Source organism: Mauremys mutica, chromosome 6 (genome assembly GCF_020497125.1).
Source record: "Mauremys mutica isolate MM-2020 ecotype Southern chromosome 6, ASM2049712v1, whole genome shotgun sequence".
In the NCBI taxonomy this organism is placed as follows: Eukaryota; Metazoa; Chordata; order Testudines; family Geoemydidae; genus Mauremys; species Mauremys mutica.
The window spans coordinates 40,060,891-40,083,214 of NC_059077.1; the positions used below are offsets into that span (position 1 = coordinate 40,060,891).

Below are 22,324 nucleotides of genomic sequence, written 5' to 3' on the forward strand. Positions count from 1 at the left end.
ATTCACTGCTGCAAAGAACAGATTTTAATGGTTTTATCACTGTGTATGCTGAAATAATGGTGATCTGCATCAGAATATAATAAACTGATCACTTCAGGGATTATGAAGGAATTAGTGTCATCCATGTGCAGCATTGCTCTGTAGGGTAGGTGCATTGTGGGGAAGGAATTTACCTTTTTCTCAAGTATGAATAATTGGCCATCACAGGAGGTTCGTCTTGGTGGATTTGTATAATCTAGTATGAAAAGTTGTCTGTATCCATAACAGGGAAATGAAGTCCTCTTCCTCAAATGGCCAATTATTTATCAGAGGGTTATTTAAATATGGAAATGCCACTCCGTCAAGAGTAAATGTGGCTTTTGTTTTGTTTGCCTAACAATATACCTAAGTAGAAAGTCACTACTGTGATGAGTGCCATTCTAAAACCCTGGATGGGTGAATAGATAGAAACAACATTTTAAAAAAGTATTATTTTGATGCACTTTCGATCAGTATATGTAACACAAATTATTCAATTTGAAATATAAAGAAATTCCTTTTTAATTGATGATTTCAAATGAACTACCCTGAATAAAGCAGATCCGTATGGAAATATGTTAATTATTCACAGGTATGATGAGTTCAGGGCTTGTAACGATCCTTTCCTTCATTTCTACAGGCAGTTGGAGGAGGGAGGGGAGGATAAGCGTTGATTATTTTAATTTGTTGGATTAACATACCTCTGCTAAAATGGTTGATCCAGAAACATCTTTTTTTTTTTTTTTTTAATAATGTAATTTCCAAACATCACCCTTTCAAAATATCTTTGTACCAGTGGCACCATTTTAAATAGAAGCAGACTTTTAGATGTGTGGAGAAAAAAATGTGATCCTCCCTTTTCTAAATTGGCTAGTTTTCCAAATAACTTTTATGGGGAAGGAAAGAAATGTAAAAGTTTTGGTTCACGTTGCCTTTGACAAATGAAATCTTTTTTCTAATCTCTGAAGTTCTTAGGTTATCTGGTATGTTGGATAAGTGTTTTTCATTACATAATTTACTTCACCTGAGCTTTTTGACTTTTTCTAGACTACAACAGCAGATCAGCTGCTTGAATTTTTTAAACAAGTTGGAGAAGTGAAATTTGTGCGAATGGCAGGTGATGAGACACAACCAACACGGTTTGCTTTTGTGGAATTCGCAGACCAAAATTCTGTACCTCGTGCTCTTGCCTTTAATGGAGTTATGTTTGGAGACAGGCCACTGAAGTAAGAAATTAAACAGAAAATATCCAAATGAATTCTGAACGAAAGATTTCTCAGTATCTTTATAAATATGTCTGTAATTATGGCTCTGATCTGTGGAGGTCTGCATACAAAGCAGTTTGCAAGGCCTGTATTAGCAGGGTACTGCTTTCTGTAGCCTTTGATAGCTGTTGTTTTAAATTTTCAAGAGTGAAATGTGACTTCCCTGGATAAGGGTATAGTGTAGAACAGAGCAGCCTATATTAATATTTAATCTCTGAGGGTGAAATCCATCACCGTGTAGATAACCCTCACTAGGCTCTAATTAAACCCTAAATATGGTGCGTATGTGGTGAATAGGTTTCAGGATATAAATTTCACCTTTAATAAAAAATATATTAAATTTCTTACTCTTGTATTGTTTGAAAATATGCTTGTATGCCACACAAATATAGGCATCACCATGTGTATTAATGCATTTATTCAAGGTAAAAAAGGTTTTAGGCAATAAAAACCAGGTATTACATGTAAATACTTGGATTGTATTGGTGATTATAAGGAAAAAATGTATAGACATGCTAATTTTGGATAGGGTGCAGTTATATTTATCTTGGTTTTATTTATTTTTTTAATCAAGTTTTTTAAAAAGTGTGCACGAGCATAAATTTAAAGCTAGGTTTGTTCCTTACTTTAGAATAAATCACTCCAATAATGCAATAGTGAAACCTCCTGAAATGACTCCACAAGCTGCTGCCAAGGAGCTGGAAGAAGTGATGAAGAGAGTAAGGGAAGCCCAGTCTTTCATATCGGCAGCTATTGAGCCAGGTAAATCCATTATGTTCGCTAGTTAGAATGAAACAAGTATATCTCAATCTGTGTATCTTGATGTGCATTTATAGAGCATTTTCAGACAGAGAAAAGGACTCCTCCAAGATGAGCAATATTTGTCTTTGGTAAAAGTTGAATAATCAAAATTATTTTCTTATGTGACAAGCCAGTGGATTCCAGGTTTCTTTTCAAATTTGTTTTAACATATTTTATTTTCAAAGATTTGTTCAGTGAATGCTGACAATAGCTTAAAACTGTGAAGTCAATACTATTATAATACCTAATAATGCTTAATGCTAGTGCTTTTTTATGTTTACAGACATTACATTTTTCACTCTATCAATTCTTTGTTGTCCTCTGCTTGTCATTAAAGAATATGAATTTGTTTATCTTTTTAAAAAAACTTGTAATTAAGATAATAATGAAGATTTTTCATAGACCTTTGAGATGTTTCATTATCATTAACAAACCTAGACGCTGCATAATTATCTGCCTTGGACAAAACTGGAAGAGACAACACTCTAAAATTTCCTAGTTATTTCTTTAATGCTTTAATACTACTCATAGTATCACCAGATGGGACCTGGTTCACTGCCCATCAAAGTCAATGGGAAAGTTTCCATTTACTACACGGTTTTTGAATCATACCTTTACTTACTTCTCCAGAGGGTTGTGAGGATTAAGTAGTTAATATTTATACAGTGCTTTAAGTGCTGAGTGTCATTTAAATTTTTGTGCACGTTTTCAAAATTACTACTCTCTGAATTTTGTCTATTCTCAGAAGAAAAAGTAATTTATATAATTGAATAAGCCAAGAAGAGAACATGTTGTAATCTTGTGCATTGTGGCAGCAACATAAATCCCATTCCTTACTCAGCTAGCTGTTTATAATTATCTGGTTTATGTGTACTGCTGCAGGATGGCTGCACTCAACGAGTATATGCAATGACTTTCTTGGATGTTTCTGAAGGATTTTTGCAAAGAAGGAAGATGTGCAGAGAGTAGGCCCATTGCACTATATGTGGTACATTCCACTTGTGCCAGATTGTTAACTGGGATCTTTAAATGTTCTGAGCTTACACTGCAAAGTGGTTTTTTCCTCTCAGAGTCTGGAAAGAGCAGTGAAAGAAAAGGCGGTCGATCTCGTTCCCATTCTCGTTCAGAGTCCAGATCTAGTTCAAAATCCCGATCTAGAAGGAAAAGATCACACTCAAAACGCAGGTGAGAATGCTTTCCATTTTACACTAAGAGATTACACTGTGTTTCTTGATGACAGTAGCTTTTGAGATTGTCTTTGAATTCTGAGCCAAGAATTGCTGGGAGAGATTTATTGAACTACCTGATACTGTTGACTGGGGAAAAAAAAAAAAGAAACATCTTTCTGTGTTTGGGCAGATTTTCATTCCCCAAAACCAGATAACCATCATGGAAAAGCTATTTTGGGTTAGTGTTGAAAAGATACAGAACTGATTTCAGTTAGCGCAGACCAAGATAAAATGCTCACATTTTAGTAGCTTGATTTGTTGTTAAATTTTGAAAGGTCTGGATTTCAGAATGTGATACAATTAATTGCTTTGCTGGTGGACAATGTAGTCAGATTTTTTTTTCTATTGATGGCCTGGATTGTTAGATGGTTTGGTAGCTTTTACTGGTATGATACTTCTAGCATCCCAAAATTATAAATGTTATTTAACGGACTCAGTCTGAAAATGCTTCTGACACAACCATCCCCCACCACCACCAATTCTGGCTAAATTTTTTCATACTTAGCCCTGCTATTTTGGTCTGAGAATTTGTTTTGATTTTTTAATGTTTAAAATATGGCTAGTTTCTACATTCCAAGTTATCTAAATGTGGAACAAAACTTGTCTGTACACTCTTAAAAAAATTACCTGCAAACTTTTTTACCCATAAATAAGACAAGGGTAAACTCTTGTTATCTCAATTTTGGAAATGTCTCCTGAAATCAGAATTCCTGTTCTCTGAAACTTAGAAATATCCCCATAGCCATTTGGATAATCAAAGTTATGTACGCACTACCTCAGATAGCAAAAGAGTGAGAGAAATTTAGCATAGAAGTGAGTGTAAAGTAACCTTTTAAAAAAAAAAAAAGTTGTTTCCTCAATATTGCATCATCAGTTGTTATACCCCTAAATGCATTGTCTGGTGACATGGCAACTACCAGAACTCCATTGTAGGCAATGTAGGTGACCCAGAGGGACTCACCACATCCATATACTACCAAAGAGAAGCGATTTGTCAACTGCTGAAGGGTTGGCTTTAGTTTTTTGGCTTGTTCCAGTTGGTGTAACCAGAGATTGTGTTCTGTGATGTTAGAAGATTGAAGAATTATTTTTTTACAATCAATTACTTGCTGAATTTCTATTTGAGACAGTCAGCACATAACTAGACAATTTTTTCTCTTTAGGAAAGCTTTACATGTGTCACTACAATTTTCAGATTCTTTTGTCTATGGATAACTCAGAGCTGACTATGCTTTAAGAGCCAAATTCTCACTTGCCTACTTCAAAATTAGATACAGGTAAATAAATGTCTGAATCCAGTGCTTTGCATAATAGTATGAAGGATTTATTTTGCAGTCAGTTCTGGGGACTTATTGAACTAAAGATCATTCTGATCCTGGCAGAGTGTCAACAGAAGTTTCAGAATAAACCTCCCTCAGTCATTCTTTGTTTCTTGGTGGCTTGTCATCCCCGAGTTACTTTCATCTCAAATTCATCAATCACAGAGGCCTTATTCTAAGTGAGCTGGAATTAGTTGACAGACTATTCCACATTAATATGTGAAGAACAGCTATAGGCAAAACAACCCTAACCTTTCCCCTGGTATACCCTCTTTTGTGTATGCATCTTGAATTGCAGAACACAGGCAGTTCTGGCATTTTGTGCATCTTTTTGTTCCTCAGGATTAAGATAGTAATAAACATGAGTGCTTCCTGTCAACCTCCACTTTCCTTGGTAAGTTTAGATGGGGCAAGGAAACTTAAAATTGGTCCCTAAAATATCAAACGCAGTAGAACTGGTCTGGAATTTTTTGATGAAACTTCTTTTTAGTCAGATAATGCTGATTTGTCAAATCCTAAACTGTTCATGGAAAAGGTGTTGATGAATTTTTTGTTTTGAAAGAAGGGCTTGAAATTTTGACATTTTCTAAACAAAAGTTCCATTTTTTTGGGTTGACACAACATTTAATTTTTAAATTGAAGTTAATTTATAGGTTAAAAAAAGGAAAACTGAAAGTTTTTGAAATTGAAACAAAGCATTTCAAAATTCATTAAATGAATTTGTCTGATCCAGTCCTTCTCCCTTAACCTCCCAGATTTTTGGTTTGCGAACATTTTCAAGATTTTCATCCTGATTTGGGACAGGAAACTTTCAAAATCTTGAAAATTCTTGTGAGACAAGAACAAGCAAACATTTCCTGCTCTGTTCTAGTACAAAGTTTTCTGAGCAGGGTGTGCTTTTTTCAGAGTTAGAAGAAAAAAAATTCAAATCAGTAAGTTATAATTTATTGAAAATAATGTGGAGAATATCACAGCATGTCATTTTCTACACCAATCTGAGTGCATACTGAGTATGTTTATATGGAAATAAATCAAGCATGTTTCTACTTGAGTGTCTGCACATTGGAATAAATCTATTGGCATTTATTTCTATGATTTGGCATTCAATAAATGCATATACTATAGTGGAATGTCATATATACAGACTAAGAGAGAATATTTGGCATATGACGATATGGTATAAAGGATTTATTAGCATGGATTTGAGATGGCCATGTTATTCCCAAGTGCAAAGCCACAGATAGGTTGGGCAGATAATCCAAAATGAGGACTATTAAAACTTTATATCACACAATCATATGTTTTGGATCTGCCACCTTTTACAGAGAAACCACTTGAGAGGTTTCAGAGAGTTTTTAAAAGTGTGTTAGTATTAAGGCTGGAAAGCCAAGCTAGATTAAACGTGTAAAGCCAAATTGCTTTAATTACCATGAGCCAACTGAACAGGACTTGGAGAGAGGGGAAAATGTAATTAATTTTTAGAAGATTGTAAAAATTAAGTGCTGTGTCCATCAGTATGTGTATACTGCACTTTTTTCTAGCCCTGATGGTGCCAGATGTAGGACCTTGAATTTGTTACTGGTCCAGAGTGAATATTGCCTATCCTGTATCTCATACTGGGATAACTTTGGAGGGAAAGGAAAGGGTGCAGATTTTAAAAAGAAAAAGGGAGGGGGGGAAACCCACTCAGATATTTGAAGTGTTCAGTAGTCCCAGAATATGGTGAAGGTGGAGAAAGTATAGAAAAGTTGGAAACGTCGAACACAAGAGAAGAAGGGAATGATAAAAGAAGAGGAGGGAAAGAAGAAGACAAAATAACATAGGAAAAGAAAGACAGAAAATTGAGAGGAAAAAGAAGATAAATATTTACCCAACATAGAAAAGTCATATTGAAAAAGACAAAAGATAAGAATCATGGTGGTAGAAAGGGAAAAATAAAGTTAAGGAAGTTAAAAAAGAAAAGAACAAATGCAAGGGAGAAAAAATTCTACATAATAGATACTGTTCATGCAAAATGATACAGTTGTGTTAAAAGGGATGTGAGTGTGAACTGGTTGGGGATAGAAATTCACCTAGAATCAACCCTACCTGGCTGTCTCTTCTCTCTACTGGTCTTTATGTTGAATAACATTCTTCCTATTGTATTTCTCCACCCCATTTTTTTCCTATGGTTATACCTATGCAGACTGAGACCAGTACTGGAAAACTATGTTCTGATCTCTCTCTTTAAAAAAAAAAAAAAAAAAAATTGACAAATTGGAAAGGCTTTGGAAAAGAGCTAGAAAAATGGTTTGAGGTCTGGAAAACCTGCATTATATGGGAGACTTACAAAGCTCAATCTAGTTTGCTTATTCAAGAGAAGATTAAGAGGTGATTGATCATGGTACCTTTAATTGGAACTACTTACTTAAGGATATAGTGGATTCTCGATTGCTTGATGTGTTTTAAATCAAGATTGGATATTTTTTCTAAAAGATATGCCCTAACTGAACCAGAAGTTAGGAACTCTGATGCAAGAATTGCTAGATAAATGTTGTGGCCTGTGTTACATGGGAGGTTGATTCTTTCTGGGTGTAGAAAATGCAAAAATTAAGATTGCCTGTCCACATGTTGAATGATTGAAGAAATGTAAGAGAAAACATTAATACAAGGTTACATTTAATAATTTAAACATACAGGAATAGGGTGATCCAAAATCTTGGTTCCTGTAGTATTGTAACTAAGCCGTATTGTGTATACATACAAAGGTATAGATTTAACAGCAGTATATTGTAAAATTAAATTGTTTATTATAAAACTGTCCTTACAGTAAAATTCAAATAGCACAATTATACTTAATTACTTCTGTGGTAAAAATACGTTAACTGAGCAGGCGTAGTTTCTATTTTGCAAGCCAGCAGCATGGACTGATTAGTGCAAATTTAATTTTGTATTAAACTTCACACACTTATTAGGATGATAATATGATGCATTAATATTTGACAGTATATTCAAGGATGTTTAATTGCTGTATGATTCATAACTGCTTTTCCTGACATTTCTGTGTGTTACTGCAATGTCATAGCAAAGAATTAAGAGGGTTTTTTTTTAATGGTATATTGTTTTGAAAGAGATGGGACAGCCTAATCAAATTTAAAATTTGGAGAACTGTGAAAAAATTCACTGTGGGCTAGGCATAATAATTAGATTAAATACCATGTATTTAATTTCCATGTTTTTTTATTTTTTCAGTTGTTTCTTTTCTGAAGTCTCAAGGTTAAATGTAGTATTTATTCTCTGATGTTGTTTGCTGCAGGAGTAGATCACACAATAGATCACTCTCTAGCCAGAAGGATAGGCGTAGATCCAAAAGTCCTCCCAAAAAACGTTCCAAGTCTAAGGAAAGGCGGAAGTCAAGAAGTCGTTCTCGTTCCCGGTGAGCTTTCTCTGCTAACAGTTGGTGTTATTATCTAGTTCATAGCTCTGGAAAAATCTTAAAAAATGTAGACTGCAGGTAAAAAATGAAATCTCTAAGTTCATCTCTAAGCTATTCTGTCTTGAATTTTCAAATTATTTCTATTTTATACCTTTGTGATACCAGTTTCATGGCTGTAGAAATGTGGAGATTTCCATGGTGTTTGAAATAATGTTTATTTTCCCAAAAAGAAAATTATGCAAAATAAATACTATGGCTTAAAATTTTCAAACTGGGGTCCCTAAACTTTAGGTACTGAGCTTCCTGAACTTCCACTGAAGTCAGTGGTCACTACAGTTGTTCAGCATCATTTGAAAAAAAGATAGTTTTTAGTTAAATGCCAGACCTTAGGCAACCAAGTTTGAAAATTTTAGTCTACATGACAAATTCACCCATGGTGTAAGTGGGCACAAACTATAACTCCAAAGTTGTTTAGACTACTGGTTTAGACTAGGGTTGAATTTGGGTGCAAATGAGCAAGTATTCACAAAACACACACACACAGTGTGTGTGTGTGTGTGTGTGTGTGCGTATCATATATACATGTTAGCTCTGCTATTTCGGGGTGGTTGTTTTCCCTCCTATAAATAAAACTATACATCTTTGTGTTATGAAATATGTACTTGTTACCAGCCTAATCCAAATCCAGTTATTCATGTTCAGTCCCCTTGACTATCTGGCTTGGCCAACTACAGGATTCCATCAAGCTAATTCTTCATCTTATTGAACAACAGCATAATTCTCATACACAGGCAGTCCATCACTCTGGGATGGACTATTGAATATCCACATCAACAGGTACTCATTAGTGCAGCTTACTGGATAGAAGTTTTGGCGCCAAAATGGTCTCTAGTGTCCTGCCTCCATCTGGCAGAAGCATCTCTGTATACTCTATCTCAGGGGTTCCCAAACTGTGGGTTGGGACCCTAAAGTGGGTCAAGACCCCATTTTAATGGGGTCGCCAAGGCTGGTGTTAGCCTTGGGCCCCAGCAATCTGAAGCCCAAGCCCACTACCGAGGGCTAAGATTACATGGGTCCCCCCTGCCCAGGGCAGAAACCATTGGGCTTCAGCTTTGCGCCCCTTCCCCCCCCCCCCCCCCCACCTGGGGTGGTAAGGCTTGGGTGGGCTCAGTCTTCGGTCCCCCCTCCAGGGGTTGTGTAGTAATTTTTATTGTCAGAAGGGGGGGTCACAATGCAATGAAGTTTGAGAACTGCTGCTCTACCTTAGGGGGGCTTCAGACTTGCTTTTGTAGGTACTTTGGCCTCTTCTCTCCCCATGACACACACTCCTCCTCCAGCATGTTAGAGAGCAACACGCCTCAATGGTGGAATTGGTTGGGCCTGATCCATTGATGACTAGCCCCTTCTGGCCACAGGGTATTGGCGCTCCCCTGCTCCTGACCTGATCAACCTTTCTAGATGGTATGTCCCGTTGGTGGGAGCAGTGGTCTTCACAGGCTCCTCTTAAAAGGTGTCCCCACCAGAGCCTTTGGCCACTGAAGGCCTATGTGGAAAAAGCTTTGACCAAACACATGGTCTAGTGGAGAAGGGTAGGGATTGTGGGGACATGGATGGACTTCGTCTGAAGGGAGCCCTAGCTACACTTATGAGCCTCCTAGAGTAAGTCCTGAACTGGTGGCCAAAGCAGCTTAATCTTTCTCAACCAGTCTAGCTATTCTGGGCTTTGCAAACCTATTACTGGCTCCTCTTATTGTGATCTCTTCTGGCATTTATCCTCACGGAGTTCTTTCTTATCCCGAAATTTCAGTGTATTTGATTTGAGATATTTATGCAATCACATAAGCTTTTCACTGGGTCTCTTTTTGGAGGGATTATCCCAAATGAGCCCCACAGCCAAGAGAATCCTTCGGATTTCATCTGACCTATAAACAAAAACCACCAAAACAAAACCAACCAAACCTGCAAGATGGGACAATTGCTTCCAAAAGCTCAATGGCTAAAAAATTGGAACATTTTCTGAAAAGTGATTATGATGCCTCTTCAACAACCACTGCTCTCAGATGACTACTCCTCACCAGAGACTTTCTGATTCAGAGATCATTTTGTTGTCAAGACATCGACAAGTTCTAGGTGTTCTTGTAGAACTTGATGAATCTGTGGAAGCTTGGGTACTCCAAGCAAATACTGGATGTATTCCTCCAATCCAGGAAGGATTGTATGTGTCAGGCCTACTAATGTGTCTAACTTGTCTTCAAAAATTGATGTGTTGAACACCAGCCTTGGCTCATATTCAAGAATTGTCAAAATTAGTCATCGTCTTTGATAGATTAAGTGAAGGTCTGAACCTCAGCCCCTTATATATCCGTATGGCTGCATTATGAGCCCTCTCAGCTGGGAAAGGAGAATTTGTGTTCAGACTTTCATGTTTGCAGGTTCACCAAGGCAGTAGCAAAATTTCATTCTCCAATCAAAGCTTCTGTGGCCAGCTGGAAGCTGAATTTTTTTGGTTGAACTAAAAGAGCTGCCCTTGGAACCAGTGGGTGCTTCCCCATTGTCTTTTCTTTCTATCTTGGTTCTGTCCCAATTAGTCTCATTCTGGGGAAGTTAAATGTCCGTCAATCCATTAAATATTAGTTGGACAGAACAAACTCGTTCAGGAAAAAAATCGTTTTGGCAAAACTGGCCTCATTGCTCAAAAAGTAACCATCTCCAGCTGCAAAAGAAACCATCTTCTAGTGGCTACAAGTAATAGATGTCTTATACAAAAGATGGTAAAATCCTTCCATCTATTATAAGAGCCCATTCTACAAAATCTGTATCCACTTCTCATGCATATTGAAATGGTTTGTTACCCAGGGTGCTGCTTTGCATATTACTTTGTATCTGTCCACTCTCTCACAAAATATTGCAATGTGGATATCCCATATTCCTCAGGTACAGCATTTAGTCATCAGGTTCTACAGTCTGCCATCCTTCCATGAGCCATATGCTTCTGTTTTCTTCCTTCCTTTCTGCATTTTGGGCAGCTTGCCAACTCCTAATAGCCTAATCCAGACTGTCTTATTCTCATATAGAGGCAATTCATTAATGTTGTCTTTGCCTGTAAATTTGCCTTTTTATAACAGGGAATCCATCGGTCTGTATATTTTTCCCTCCTTTGTTAATATGTACGTTAACTTTCCTTGTTTAAAGTCCAATAACAATTATCCTGGATTTGTGGCACAGTTCATGCTTGTGTGGTGGAGCAGTTTAAGACTAAAACTTACAATTTGAGCTTCTTTTGTGAGTTCCGGAGGATGTGGTTATCCTGTAGCAGGGGTTCTCGCAACAAAATTTTTGGTGGCCTCGAGTGTAGCCGCCAACTCTTGCTGCTGGTAGCTCTTACAATTTTTCCTAAAATACTTAATTAACTTGAGGGGAAAAAATAAATATGCACATATATACCTCCAAATCATTGTACTTTATTTGTGTAGGGTTCCTTTTTTGCAGACTCAATAAAAATAATGTACAGTTGTCTCTATTCTTTACTGGACCTAACCACAAATGGAAACACTGTCCTATAGTCCATTTTAGGGTGATGGATTCCCTGTTACGAGAAGTATCAGAGGGGTAGACATGTTAGTCTGTATCCACAAAAACAACGAGGAGTCCGGTGGCACCTTAAAGACTTGCAGATTTATTTGGGCATAAGCTTTCCTGGGTAAAAAACCCCACTTCTTCAGATGCATGGCTTATGCCGAAATAAATCTGTTAGTCTTTAAGGTGCCACTGGACTCCTCATTGTTATGAGAAGAAATATTTAAAAGCCAAATTAAAAAAATCTGATTTCCTACAAAATGCTGGAAAGTCTACTTCAGCAATCAGGTTCCTACAAATGTCCATACTGCACTTACTCATAGTCTGTTCCTATACTATAATGTCATCAGTCTAAAGATTAATTGCTTTTTTCTTTCTTTTTTTATACCTCTGCCTTCAGCTGCTGCAAGGGGGGAAAAAAGCTAGATTGTTAGGAATGAGGTGGGTGGGATATTTACATTTTGCATAGTTGTGATTATTTTTGAAGGTGAGAATTATGAGTTTTGTTGAGCATATTAGTAGGGTAAAGGAGTGAATTCAGCTTTTTATTAGGGTCATTTCAATGATGAATTAATGTTTCTTTTTCATAGGGACAAGAAAAAAGACAAAGAAAACAAAGAAAAGGTCAAGGAAAAAGAAAAGGTCAAAGAGAAGGACAAGGACCGAGACCGGGAGAAGGAGAGAGACAGAGATAAAGAAAAAGAGAGGGAGCGGGACAGAGACAAAGAGAGAAACAGGGACAAGGATAGGGACAGAGATAAAGAAAAAGTCAGGGACAAGGACCGAGAGAGGGACAGAGACAAAGAAAAGGAGAGGAACAAAGACCGGGAGAGGGTCAAGGATAGGGAGAAGGACAGGGACAAAGAGAAGGATAGGGAGAAGGACAGGGACAAGGAGAAGGAGGTAGTCCGGGACAAGAAGGAAACGGACCTGGAGAAAGGGGGGGACAGGGACAAGGAAAAGGATCAGGAGAAAGAGGGGGAAAGGGAGAAGGTTAAGGAGAAAGACAGAGAGAAGAAGGAGGGTGACAAGGAGAAGGACAAAGACAAGGAAGGGGACAAAGAGAAGGAACGGGAAAGAGAAAAAGAGAGGTCCAAAGAGAGCGATGATAAAAAGAAGAGAGAGAAGAGATCCAGAACACCGCCCAGAAGCTACAGTTCTCTAAGAAGATCTCGTAGTTCTAGCAGGTTTGATTCTGTTTGATAATTTTGCTATGCTATTTCTTAACCTGTCAGTACAATGAGATAACACAAAACTTGAATACTATGCATCAGTATTGCAATGTCACTTATTAATAAGGTAGAATTTAATTTTCTGTGATATTCTCTCTAAATTGATTCTGGGGAGGAAACCTTGAAGCTTTGTTTCTGTTCAGAAATTATTACATGTTTTATTTCAACTCCAGGGAAAGCAACATTTATTGCATTTAGCTTTATGACATAAATAATCAGCAGGAAGTTTGGTTTTTTTATGTCACATAAGAGATTAACATAGAACAGGACTGACAAAAGTTGGTTTCAGATTTAACCTCCAACTCTGGTCCTTCAGATAATTGTGCAGCATCCTCTCTCAGCGTGATAGTTAGCTCTTTTTTGAGGTGGTTGCCTGCTCTTGGGATGCACCTATATTGTACACTGGATTATTTTAGAAAGCTTTGTCTGTGAGGCAGTGTGCATGCTCCCTTGTCCCACCAACCATTTGGGCTCCAGGTTATATGGTTCCTCAGTTACTTCTAGCCACTAGAGCCTCGTTGCATTGTTCCCTGCATGCTAAAAACAGCCAAGAGAGAGCAGAGGAATATTACCTATTTATCTTGTTCTACTTAGCTTTTATTGTAGTTTAGTAAAGTTAGTGTGAATTTGCATTGTGCAGTTTAATCCTGTTGTTTGTTTTATTTTTGTATTTGTGCCAAGGGGATCTTCCTTTGGAACTGAGGACCGATACATCTGGCTTCAATGGTGCCCTTTGCGTAAAGCCAAGATGTACATGGCAGACTCACTGACACAATGCCTCCTATACTTTAGTGAAACTTGCCTATCTGGGAGGTTCTCTATAGTGCCACTTTCACCTGAAGAGCTCAGAGGGATTGATAGTCCAATTTCTGGTAATTTCTGATAGCCTGGCTCAGAAGGACTCTCCATCCATGTCAGGAACAGGCCCTTCTTTTTTTGATGGAAGGCCAAGTTGAATATGGATTCCAAAGTGCAAAAAGAGACCAGCCAGTTCAGGGACTAAGAAGAGTCAAAAAGGGAAAGAAATGTCACTCTTCTTCTGAATTCTGTAAATTGGACACACTGAAAGAGGCCATCAGTATTCAGATATTTCTTTGTGCAAAAAAAACAAACCCCAAAGCGCATCCTCCTCTTTCTCAGTACTTGAAAGGTTCTGGTGATGCTGAGGATGCTGCTGGTTTGAGGCAAATCTCAGAGCCTTCCCCATACTTCTCTATTCTCCTGCACCCCAAACCCCTCATCCTCAGCCCCACCCCAGAGCCTGCACCCCTGCCCCAGCCCCAATCCTCCTCCCACCCTCCGAACCCCTCAGTCCCAGCCTGGAGCACTCTCCTGCACCCCAAACTTCTCATCCCCAGCCCCACCCAGAGCCTGCATCCCAAGCCAGAGGCCCCCTCCCCCCCACACCCTTCTCACCTGCTGACAATGAGACAATGCCACTTGCCGCCGGCAAAACTTTTGTCTTTTGGAGGCTTTTTTAAGCACCTGTGAATGTCAAAAGTTTTGTCGTTCAATTGGCAGTGTAGACAAAGTCTTAGCCTTATTGATTTTTGTCCTACAGTCTTGTGGTATTCTTTTGTACTCTTTCTTAGCAATTTGTCCTTGTTTCCTCTTTTTGTAGGCTTCCTTTTTGATTTTCAGGTCATTAAAGAGCACCTGATGGAGCTATATTGGCGTCTTACTATTCTTTCAATCTTTCCTTTGTATAAGGATAGTTTTCTGTTGTGCTTTTAATATTGTCTCTTTGAGAAACTCCCAGCTCTCCTGAACTCTTTTTGTCCTGCTTGGTCAAATTTCTGAAATAAACCATGACACAATTTTCTGTTCTGAAAAATGCAAACTGGAAGGGGGCATCCATTTTGATATAACTTCTACTCTAGTTTAATATAAAACTATCTTTAGATCTAGTTAATTTATTTTTGTTTTGTGTCCGGTTTATTGTACTTGCAGTCAGAGGGAGTTATGAGAACTCAGCAACACCTGGGTTTAGATCCTAAAATAGAAATCTTGGGTAACTAGTAAAAAACCCTACTAAACTCCTATTTAAATAAAATGTTAAGAATCTGACTTAATCTGAATTTCCTGTGTTTGTTGGATTTTGTTGGGCTTCAACCTTCCCATACAACTATTGTGTCCTAGGTTTTTTTTACACAGCATTGTTTGTTAATGATAGCATGTCATCCTTTGAGAAGTAATAATAATAATAGAAATGTTTTAATCCATATTAAAATGTGCCCTGTTATGATTTACAACAAACACCTCTGGGACTGATACTGTGGGGAACTGGCTCCTCTGGCTCTGATCCCACAAAGCATTTCAGCTCATGCTCAAGTTTAAATACATTAGTCTATTAAAGCAGGACTACTCACACGCTTAAAATTTGTGCATATACCTAAGTGCTTTCTTTGATCAGGGCCACAGGAATCATCATATTTTACAATTGAGCTTCAGATCACTGTAAGGCATGCAGCTCCACACAAGGTAAATGTTAGTGGCTTCATTAGCTGCTATAGAGGAAATTTAGATCTCCAAACTCAAGACAAGACAGTTTAAAAGCTTTCTTTCATTTCCCCTTTAAAATGTATGTATTTGTAATGTGTTCTAGTAATAGTTTATCTTTCATTACTCATCAACTCAGCTGATAATTTAAGAATTCATGTTTAATTATGATAATTCTTAGCTCTTATGTTGAAGGAGGAACATTTCTTATATTGCAAACTCTTCAGAGGAGGGACCATGGGTGACCCTGGCCCTGCCGAGGTCAATAGCTTCTAGTACAATGAGGTCCTCATCCTGGGCTTTACTGTAATGACAATAGGTAATAATAAATTTAACTCTTATCAGGTTCCTATTATCACCTGATAGAGGTGTTTGGGCTGAGAAGGTAAATTTATTCCATTACAAAATGTGATAAGCAGAAATCTGAAGAAGCATAATCTCCCTCTGCTACTTCCCTCTGCCATTCCTCTTGCCACAAAACTCTCACTTACACAAAGCTTTAAATTTCTTGACTTGTGTAATGTATGTGCAATCAGTGAGGCATACACTTAGTAGTGGCCAGCATGTTGCAGGACATTAACAGTGTCAACCAGTTGTCATGCCAAAGAATAATGTTAAGAACCATCTGTTTTCATATGCCATTGTCTTATTTATTGTGCATCTTCATCACCTAATTTTGAACTTCTTGGTCTTACAGAGAAAGGCGTAAGAGGAAGAGTAGAAGTCCTTCCAAGTCTCCAAAAACATCCAAAACATCAAAGAGAAAGTCCTCTCGGTCTCCATCACCAAGGAGGTGGGATTTATATACATATAGGAATTTAAAATGGGCAGCTAAAAGGAAAATCTTTCTCCCATACTGAAATTTCATCAGCTTCCCAGTATCAGTATCAATATCCTGCAAAAAAATTGTTGAGGAGATTTGGATTCTTCTGGGCAGGTTTTTTTTGTTTTGTTTTTGTTTTGTTTTTCAGTATATGTAAGAAGCTTTCTACCAGTCTTGTATGTAAATGACAATGACAAGATCAGCCCTCTTTGTCCAAAACAGAATCTTAGATGGTGAATCTGGGAATATGGAAAAAACTTGTTTGGAAACACTGTTCTCATCAGTTTATCACCCCTGCCTAAGTCTCGTTTATTACACTTCTGTCACTGCAGATAATTTCATTTGGTCAAAGTGATTCAAGTCTCAGTTCAATCTTGAATTGATTTATTATTTTGAAGCGCTTTACATTCTCTACCTACAAACCAATCAAAGATCCTTATTGCTCTGTACTGCTGTCCTTTGTCAGTTTGCTCCCCTCTTTGTATATTTTTGAAAATTAAACTCTTCAGCTCTTTTGAGTAAGAAAATAGACAGTGTTTTGCATTTTTACAAATATTTAATCTCATCTCTCTTTTACCCATTGTTTTGGAAAGTCTCACAGATGCGGGTCTGGGTTGCAATTTAATGTTTTGATAGTAATTCTAGATCTAATTGGAGATTAAAGGAATCAAACTCCAGTTGCTATCTGCAAACCATTGAACTGCTTCAGTCAGTTGTTCATAAGAAAAAGATTGTGAATTTACTTTCCCAAAATCTGATAGCTATTAAACAAAAGAGCAAATGATGAAAAACCTTATATGTGTGAGCAGTTATTTCCAGATCAATGCGAGTGACTTGGGAGTGTAAGATAAATTACCTTTTTTTTTTCCTTTTCTTTTCTTTTTTTAATGGATATAAGTATACAATACAGCACAATAACTTCTCACTTAACATCCCAGTTAACGTTGTTTCATTGCTGATAAATTAGAGAACATGCTCGTTTAAAGTTGTACAGTTCTCCCTTATAACATTGTTTGGCTGCTCTTCCTGCAAGCAGTAGACAAAGCAGGTGGCTGCCATTGGACCTACCTGGTGGGGGCTTGGAACCAGGGTGGACTGGCAGCCCCACTATCAGCTCCCCTAAGTTCTCTGTGCCACATCTGGTCAGCAGGCTATCAATTGTGTTAACCCTTGAGGGCTCAGCCAAGTGCTAGTTCATCATTTAGCAGTAAGGCATTCCACCCTCTTGACTCCATCATCTCAACCAAGCTTCACAATCATCATTGCTGTGTACAGTATTAAATTGTTTGTTTAAAACTTTTATACTGTGTATGTGTGTGTGTGTGTGTATAGTCTTTTGTCTGGTGGAAAAAAAATTCCCTGGAATCTAACCCCCCCCCTTCCACCCCGATTTACATTAATTCTCATGGGGAAATTGGATTCGCTTAACATCGTTTCACTTAAAGTAGCATTTTTCAGGAATATAACTACAACGTTAAGCGAGGAGTTACTGTACTTAATAAGTTTTGCGTGTTTGCACAGACAGTACATATGGACTTTGGATTTTTTTAGTCATATTTGTATTAAGTTAGAAATACTTCTGATCACTATTATTTGGCATGAAGAGATTTGTCCTTTCAGTAAATTCCGCCACCTGTACATCCTCAGCGTCTCTTAGAAGTCTGCTACCCGGATGATTCAGAAAATATACTTTTAAAAATAAGCTGCGGAATTACACAGTCTCTTACATACACATTAGTGTTACAGTTCAGTACTGAAAATGAAGGGTTGATTCTAAGAATTACAGCTTTCTTAGTATTCAATTCATTTACTCGATTACTGAATGTCTAAAAACTTTCTTAAGCAGAAATAAGAAGGACAAAAAGAGAGAGAAAGAAAGAGATTCAAATAATGAAAGAAAAGAGAGAGAGCAATCCACATCCAAGAAAAAAAGTAGCAAAGAAAAAGATGGGAAGGAGAAGTCTGACAAAACCACTACTACACTGAAGGTAAGCACTTGTGAGCAAGTGATGAACAGGAAAGTGACTAATTAGTAGAGTTTGATTCTTGGCAAAATCTGTCCTTTCTGTCTTCATTCTTTGCTAATTTGGACACTTAAGTATAGTTCCTACCAGCAAGAGACAAGTGCTCCAAAAGAAAGTGACTTTGGCAGATCCATTAGATTAGGTCTCCCTACTTGAACCTTCCCAGCTCTTCAGGTGCTTGAGTGGGTAGGTAGGGAGAAATGAGTGGGATGGAATAAAGAAACGTGGAGTGGGTTGGCTGCCTGTAGCCATCCAAAAAAGGCAGCTCAGTTGCAGAACTATGTGTCTACCTTGTACTTCCCTTCCACAGTGCTGCCTCCTGGTTCCCCAGGGTCAAAGGCTGGCTAGAGAACTCTACAAGGAGCAAAGCTGGAGGAGCAGGCTCAGTAAGTGGGTCAGGGAACAGAAGTATACGGATATTATTAGCAAAAATCAAGTGTTCAGACTGATTACCTTGTGATCTTCTGATTTTAACATTTCAAAAGTAGCCTCTCCTTGAGAGAGTTGTAATTGTGGCTATTTAACTATAGAAGTGAAAAAGTGAGACTGCAAGTATCCAATTTAAAAAGTGGCTGATTTTTAATTGCTTCCTCTACAGACTTCAATAATTATTTTATCCAAGAGCTATCACAAAAATGTAGTGGACGTCTGAACAGAAATTTTGGTAAAATATTTAACCATTAAGACTAGAAATTGAGAGATCTAGTCCTGGTTTAAATGGAAACTCCGCAAAGTCTTAACTATGAAGTTGTTAGTGATATCTCCCTAGTACTGTTGTTCTGTTTTATTTCACTTTTGAATAATTGTATATAGCAAAATATAATTCTTTAAGGCAAATATTTCCAGAAGCGATTGGTGTTTTTTGGGTGCCCAACTTCAGACACCCTTAAATGGGACAGATTTTCAGAGGCTGTTGAGCGCCCACGCTCTTAAAACTGGGCCTCTTTAAGCTGTCTCACGTTGGGTATCCAGAAATGTAAACATCCAAAATCACCAGTTACTTCTGGAAATCTTGGCATAATAAGGAATATTGTTGTTATAAAAATATAACTTTTTAACATTCTTGGTAGGACAAAGATCACACTAAAGAGGATCCAAATTCAGAAATTAACAAGGCAGGAGACAACAAAGATACACAAAGGACAGATGAAGTCAAACTACAACAGAATGGGAACTGTCAACCAAATGAAGAAAACCTCTCAGTTAAAATGGAAGAGGTATAAAGTAATGAATGGACCTCTGACTCAACTGTGGGGTGAATCCAAAGCTTTTTATTTCCCTGAAAGAGGAAGAAAACATCAAAACAATCTACTGAGCAGGTTGATATGTACTAATAGCTCTTCCAATCCTTGTGATAGCTTTGTTGTCTTCTTGCTGGAAAGCAAGAAAGACCATGGACCAGTAATATATGCCATGATAAAGGCAAATGCCATCAGAACTATTCATCTGTGAGAATCCATGCATTTCCATGATGGCTGTACTTATTTGTAAAATGATTTATGTTAACTTTTGCCAAGAACTGTTTCAAATAAGTGGAAGTTGAAAGATGTAGACCTGTATAAGCTGAAGGTATGCATTGGAAGTTGTTAAAAATATTGCTAGTTAATGAATTTTGTATTGTTTTTCCTTGTGTTTTTTTTTTTTTAATTTCCATGTGTACTGTTTTGATAATGTGCTTGGAAATGGTGCAAAAATACACACTTTCCCTTGTAAATGACAGCTATGGAAAAAAGGGTTTTTACTTTAGTACATAGTTTTGCCGTTATTGCGTTAAACGCACACTGACTATTAAGTTTTCATTTGCTCACTGCTTGGATTCATTTTTTCTTATTTAAAGTCATTTTCTTATTACTATCCCTAAAATGAATATTTCTTTTAATAGTAGTTGAACAAGGCATGCTACTGTTCTATTTATAGAAGAAACAACCACCATATTGTAGATAATAGTTCAGCTTACTGGGTTTCTTCCCCCTCCCCTACCCTCAAAAGTGAGCACATCTGTATAGTGGTTTCAGATCTTCTGGTTTTGTTTTGAGCCATGTTGCAGTGGGTCTGTTCAGCTGCATATGGTACAGGTGTCATGAAAATCAATACCCCTGTTTTCAAAATAGTATATGGGAGCACAAGCTAAAGCTTTAGTGCCTTCTTAAAATGTGGTATATTTTCTGGAACTTTATATATGCTATTAATTTTGAATTACATCTTACATAATCTCGATGGCTGTTCTACCAACACCATACCAGTAGACAAGAATGTGAGTGATTTGTCAGAAAAGCTGTGCTGGGTTCACTTGGTACAAGATTGAAGCTCCATTTTTAAGAAGAGATTTATAAATGAATGCAAAAGTGCAGTTTGGGGACCATCGTACTATGAAGTATGGTAACTGAATACAGAGCATGCTCTGATTTCACCAAAATCAAAGGGAGCTCTTTAAACTTTTTCTGTACATTGGATGGCCTTAATCATTACCTCTCAATCATCTTCTCTAATGTTGGTTGTGTGATGTGAAAGGAATTGTGTGCAAAGTTTGTTTGAAAAGAATAGTAGTTGAATTTACATTAGAGTTATATGGTAGAGATTCTATGTCCTTCTTGGATCCATTCTTTGGAGAGAAAGCATGTAGCTTGAGAGAATGACACACTGCAAATATTTTGTCAAGTAAAAGTGTGACTTGTGCTCTGAAGTAATCTCATCATTGTAAGATTTCTTAAAAGTTAGACCTTTAAAACTTGTTTAATACTAAAATCAAGTAGACTTATTTTTAATACAGTGTAATACAATCAAAAGACTTAATTGCCTTACCTCATGGGAAGAGTTATTTCTATCAATTTTAAAAGCTAAGTAGCATATTAGTTAGTTACTTTCAAATTGATTTTCCTTTTAAAGTTAATACTTATAGAAGCCTAAGTGTTTTATGGGGAATGAAAAGTTGCCCACTTTATAAGGTAATGAAACCCAGTTTGTGCAGCTGCTTAATCACTCTTTATTTTTGTTAGGATTTGAAGTATATTGCCACTGTGTACCATTAAAACTATAGAAAATGCTTTACCGTGTAAAGTATAGATGGTCATTTTTGTGATGTTTAAGCCACATGCAGTTGGCTGATGAACAGCTTATTCCAATAAAAGAATGACAAATCTCTATGCTTATAGAAAGACTGTGAAGGATCAGGTCTTGCAACAACAGCTGTCTTATTTATGTGTAAGTAGCATAGCGCAAAGATTTGTTTGTATACTTGTTATCTTTGGTACCATTTCACTAATAAAATTAAGTATTTTAGAGGGAAGTTTTTGTTTATATATATATGTTCCTTTCAAATAAATAAATAAAATTTTATATATATATATGAAAGGAACATTCTTAGTTGATTATTCATCTACTTTTTCTCAGGGGCTTGCTTTGATTTGGAAAGTGCATGCCAGTAATATACATAGCATTTAGAAAATTAGCTTTTATACTATCTCTTGTGAGAAGTCAAATGGTTTTCACACATGGCTTCATGTTTCAGATGTCAACATTTATTTTGATTCCTATTGGTTGTTTTTCTTTCTAGTATTCTGAAATTGCACAGCTCTATAATATGTCAGAAATTCATAAAAGATTGCCTATGGTTGTCTAAGAACAATATCTATGAAAAATTGAAAATTTGCAACAGCAGACTAGCAGTTTTAGTAGCTAGTTGGAGTATGTGTTCCATAATTCAGCGTATTCTCTTGTACTGCAGGATTTTTCCTAGAAAGCATATTTTATTACTCCATTTTCCCTTCCCCAAAAGCCCACCACCAGAGAATTAGCCTCATCCAAGAACAGTGCCTCTGCAGTACGTAGATTGTATTTATAAGGCTGCTGCTTAGTAATACAGTTCATGCCCTGCTCTCCAAGGATCGTGTGCATCAACTATTCAACATGCATAGCCTTTACTAGATGACCAGTGTCTCCTTCATAGCAGGGTGGCATGCTGCACTGCCATGTAACATTGCATTTTTTATCGTCAGTCTAGGTAAACTAGCTGAAAGTGAGTGAAGTATATATTTTCAAGAACCACATATTTAATAATGGTTAGATAAATATTTTAAATACGGTTTAATCTGAATCAACATTGGCCATAGCTGAAAGTGTTGGC

At 37.2% G+C, this 22,324-nt stretch overlaps 1 protein-coding gene across 3 annotated transcripts in view; it reads left to right on the forward strand.

Moving 5' to 3' along the window:
* Nucleotides 1–21,480, forward strand: part of SREK1 (splicing regulatory glutamic acid and lysine rich protein 1) — a 47,045-nt gene extending 25,565 nt beyond the window's left edge. For 2 of the 3 annotated variants that reach the window (XM_045022281.1, XM_045022283.1), the window contains 8 exons: nt 1,066–1,244; nt 1,915–2,045; nt 3,155–3,269; nt 7,928–8,047; nt 12,214–12,810; nt 16,052–16,147; nt 18,024–18,165; nt 19,272–21,480. In XM_045022281.1, coding sequence (XP_044878216.1) covers nt 1,066–1,244; nt 1,915–2,045; nt 3,155–3,269; nt 7,928–8,047; nt 12,214–12,810; nt 16,052–16,147; nt 18,024–18,165; nt 19,272–19,424 — 1,533 coding nt within the window. In that variant the 3' untranslated portion in view covers nt 19,425–21,480. Of the gene's footprint in view, nt 1–1,065; nt 1,245–1,914; nt 2,046–3,154; nt 3,270–7,927; nt 8,048–12,213; nt 12,811–16,051; nt 16,148–18,023; nt 18,166–18,511; nt 18,588–19,271 lie in introns of all 3 variants that reach the window. The other variant, XM_045022282.1, reaches the window with a different exon arrangement.
* Nucleotides 21,481–22,324: the final 844 nt, after the last annotated feature.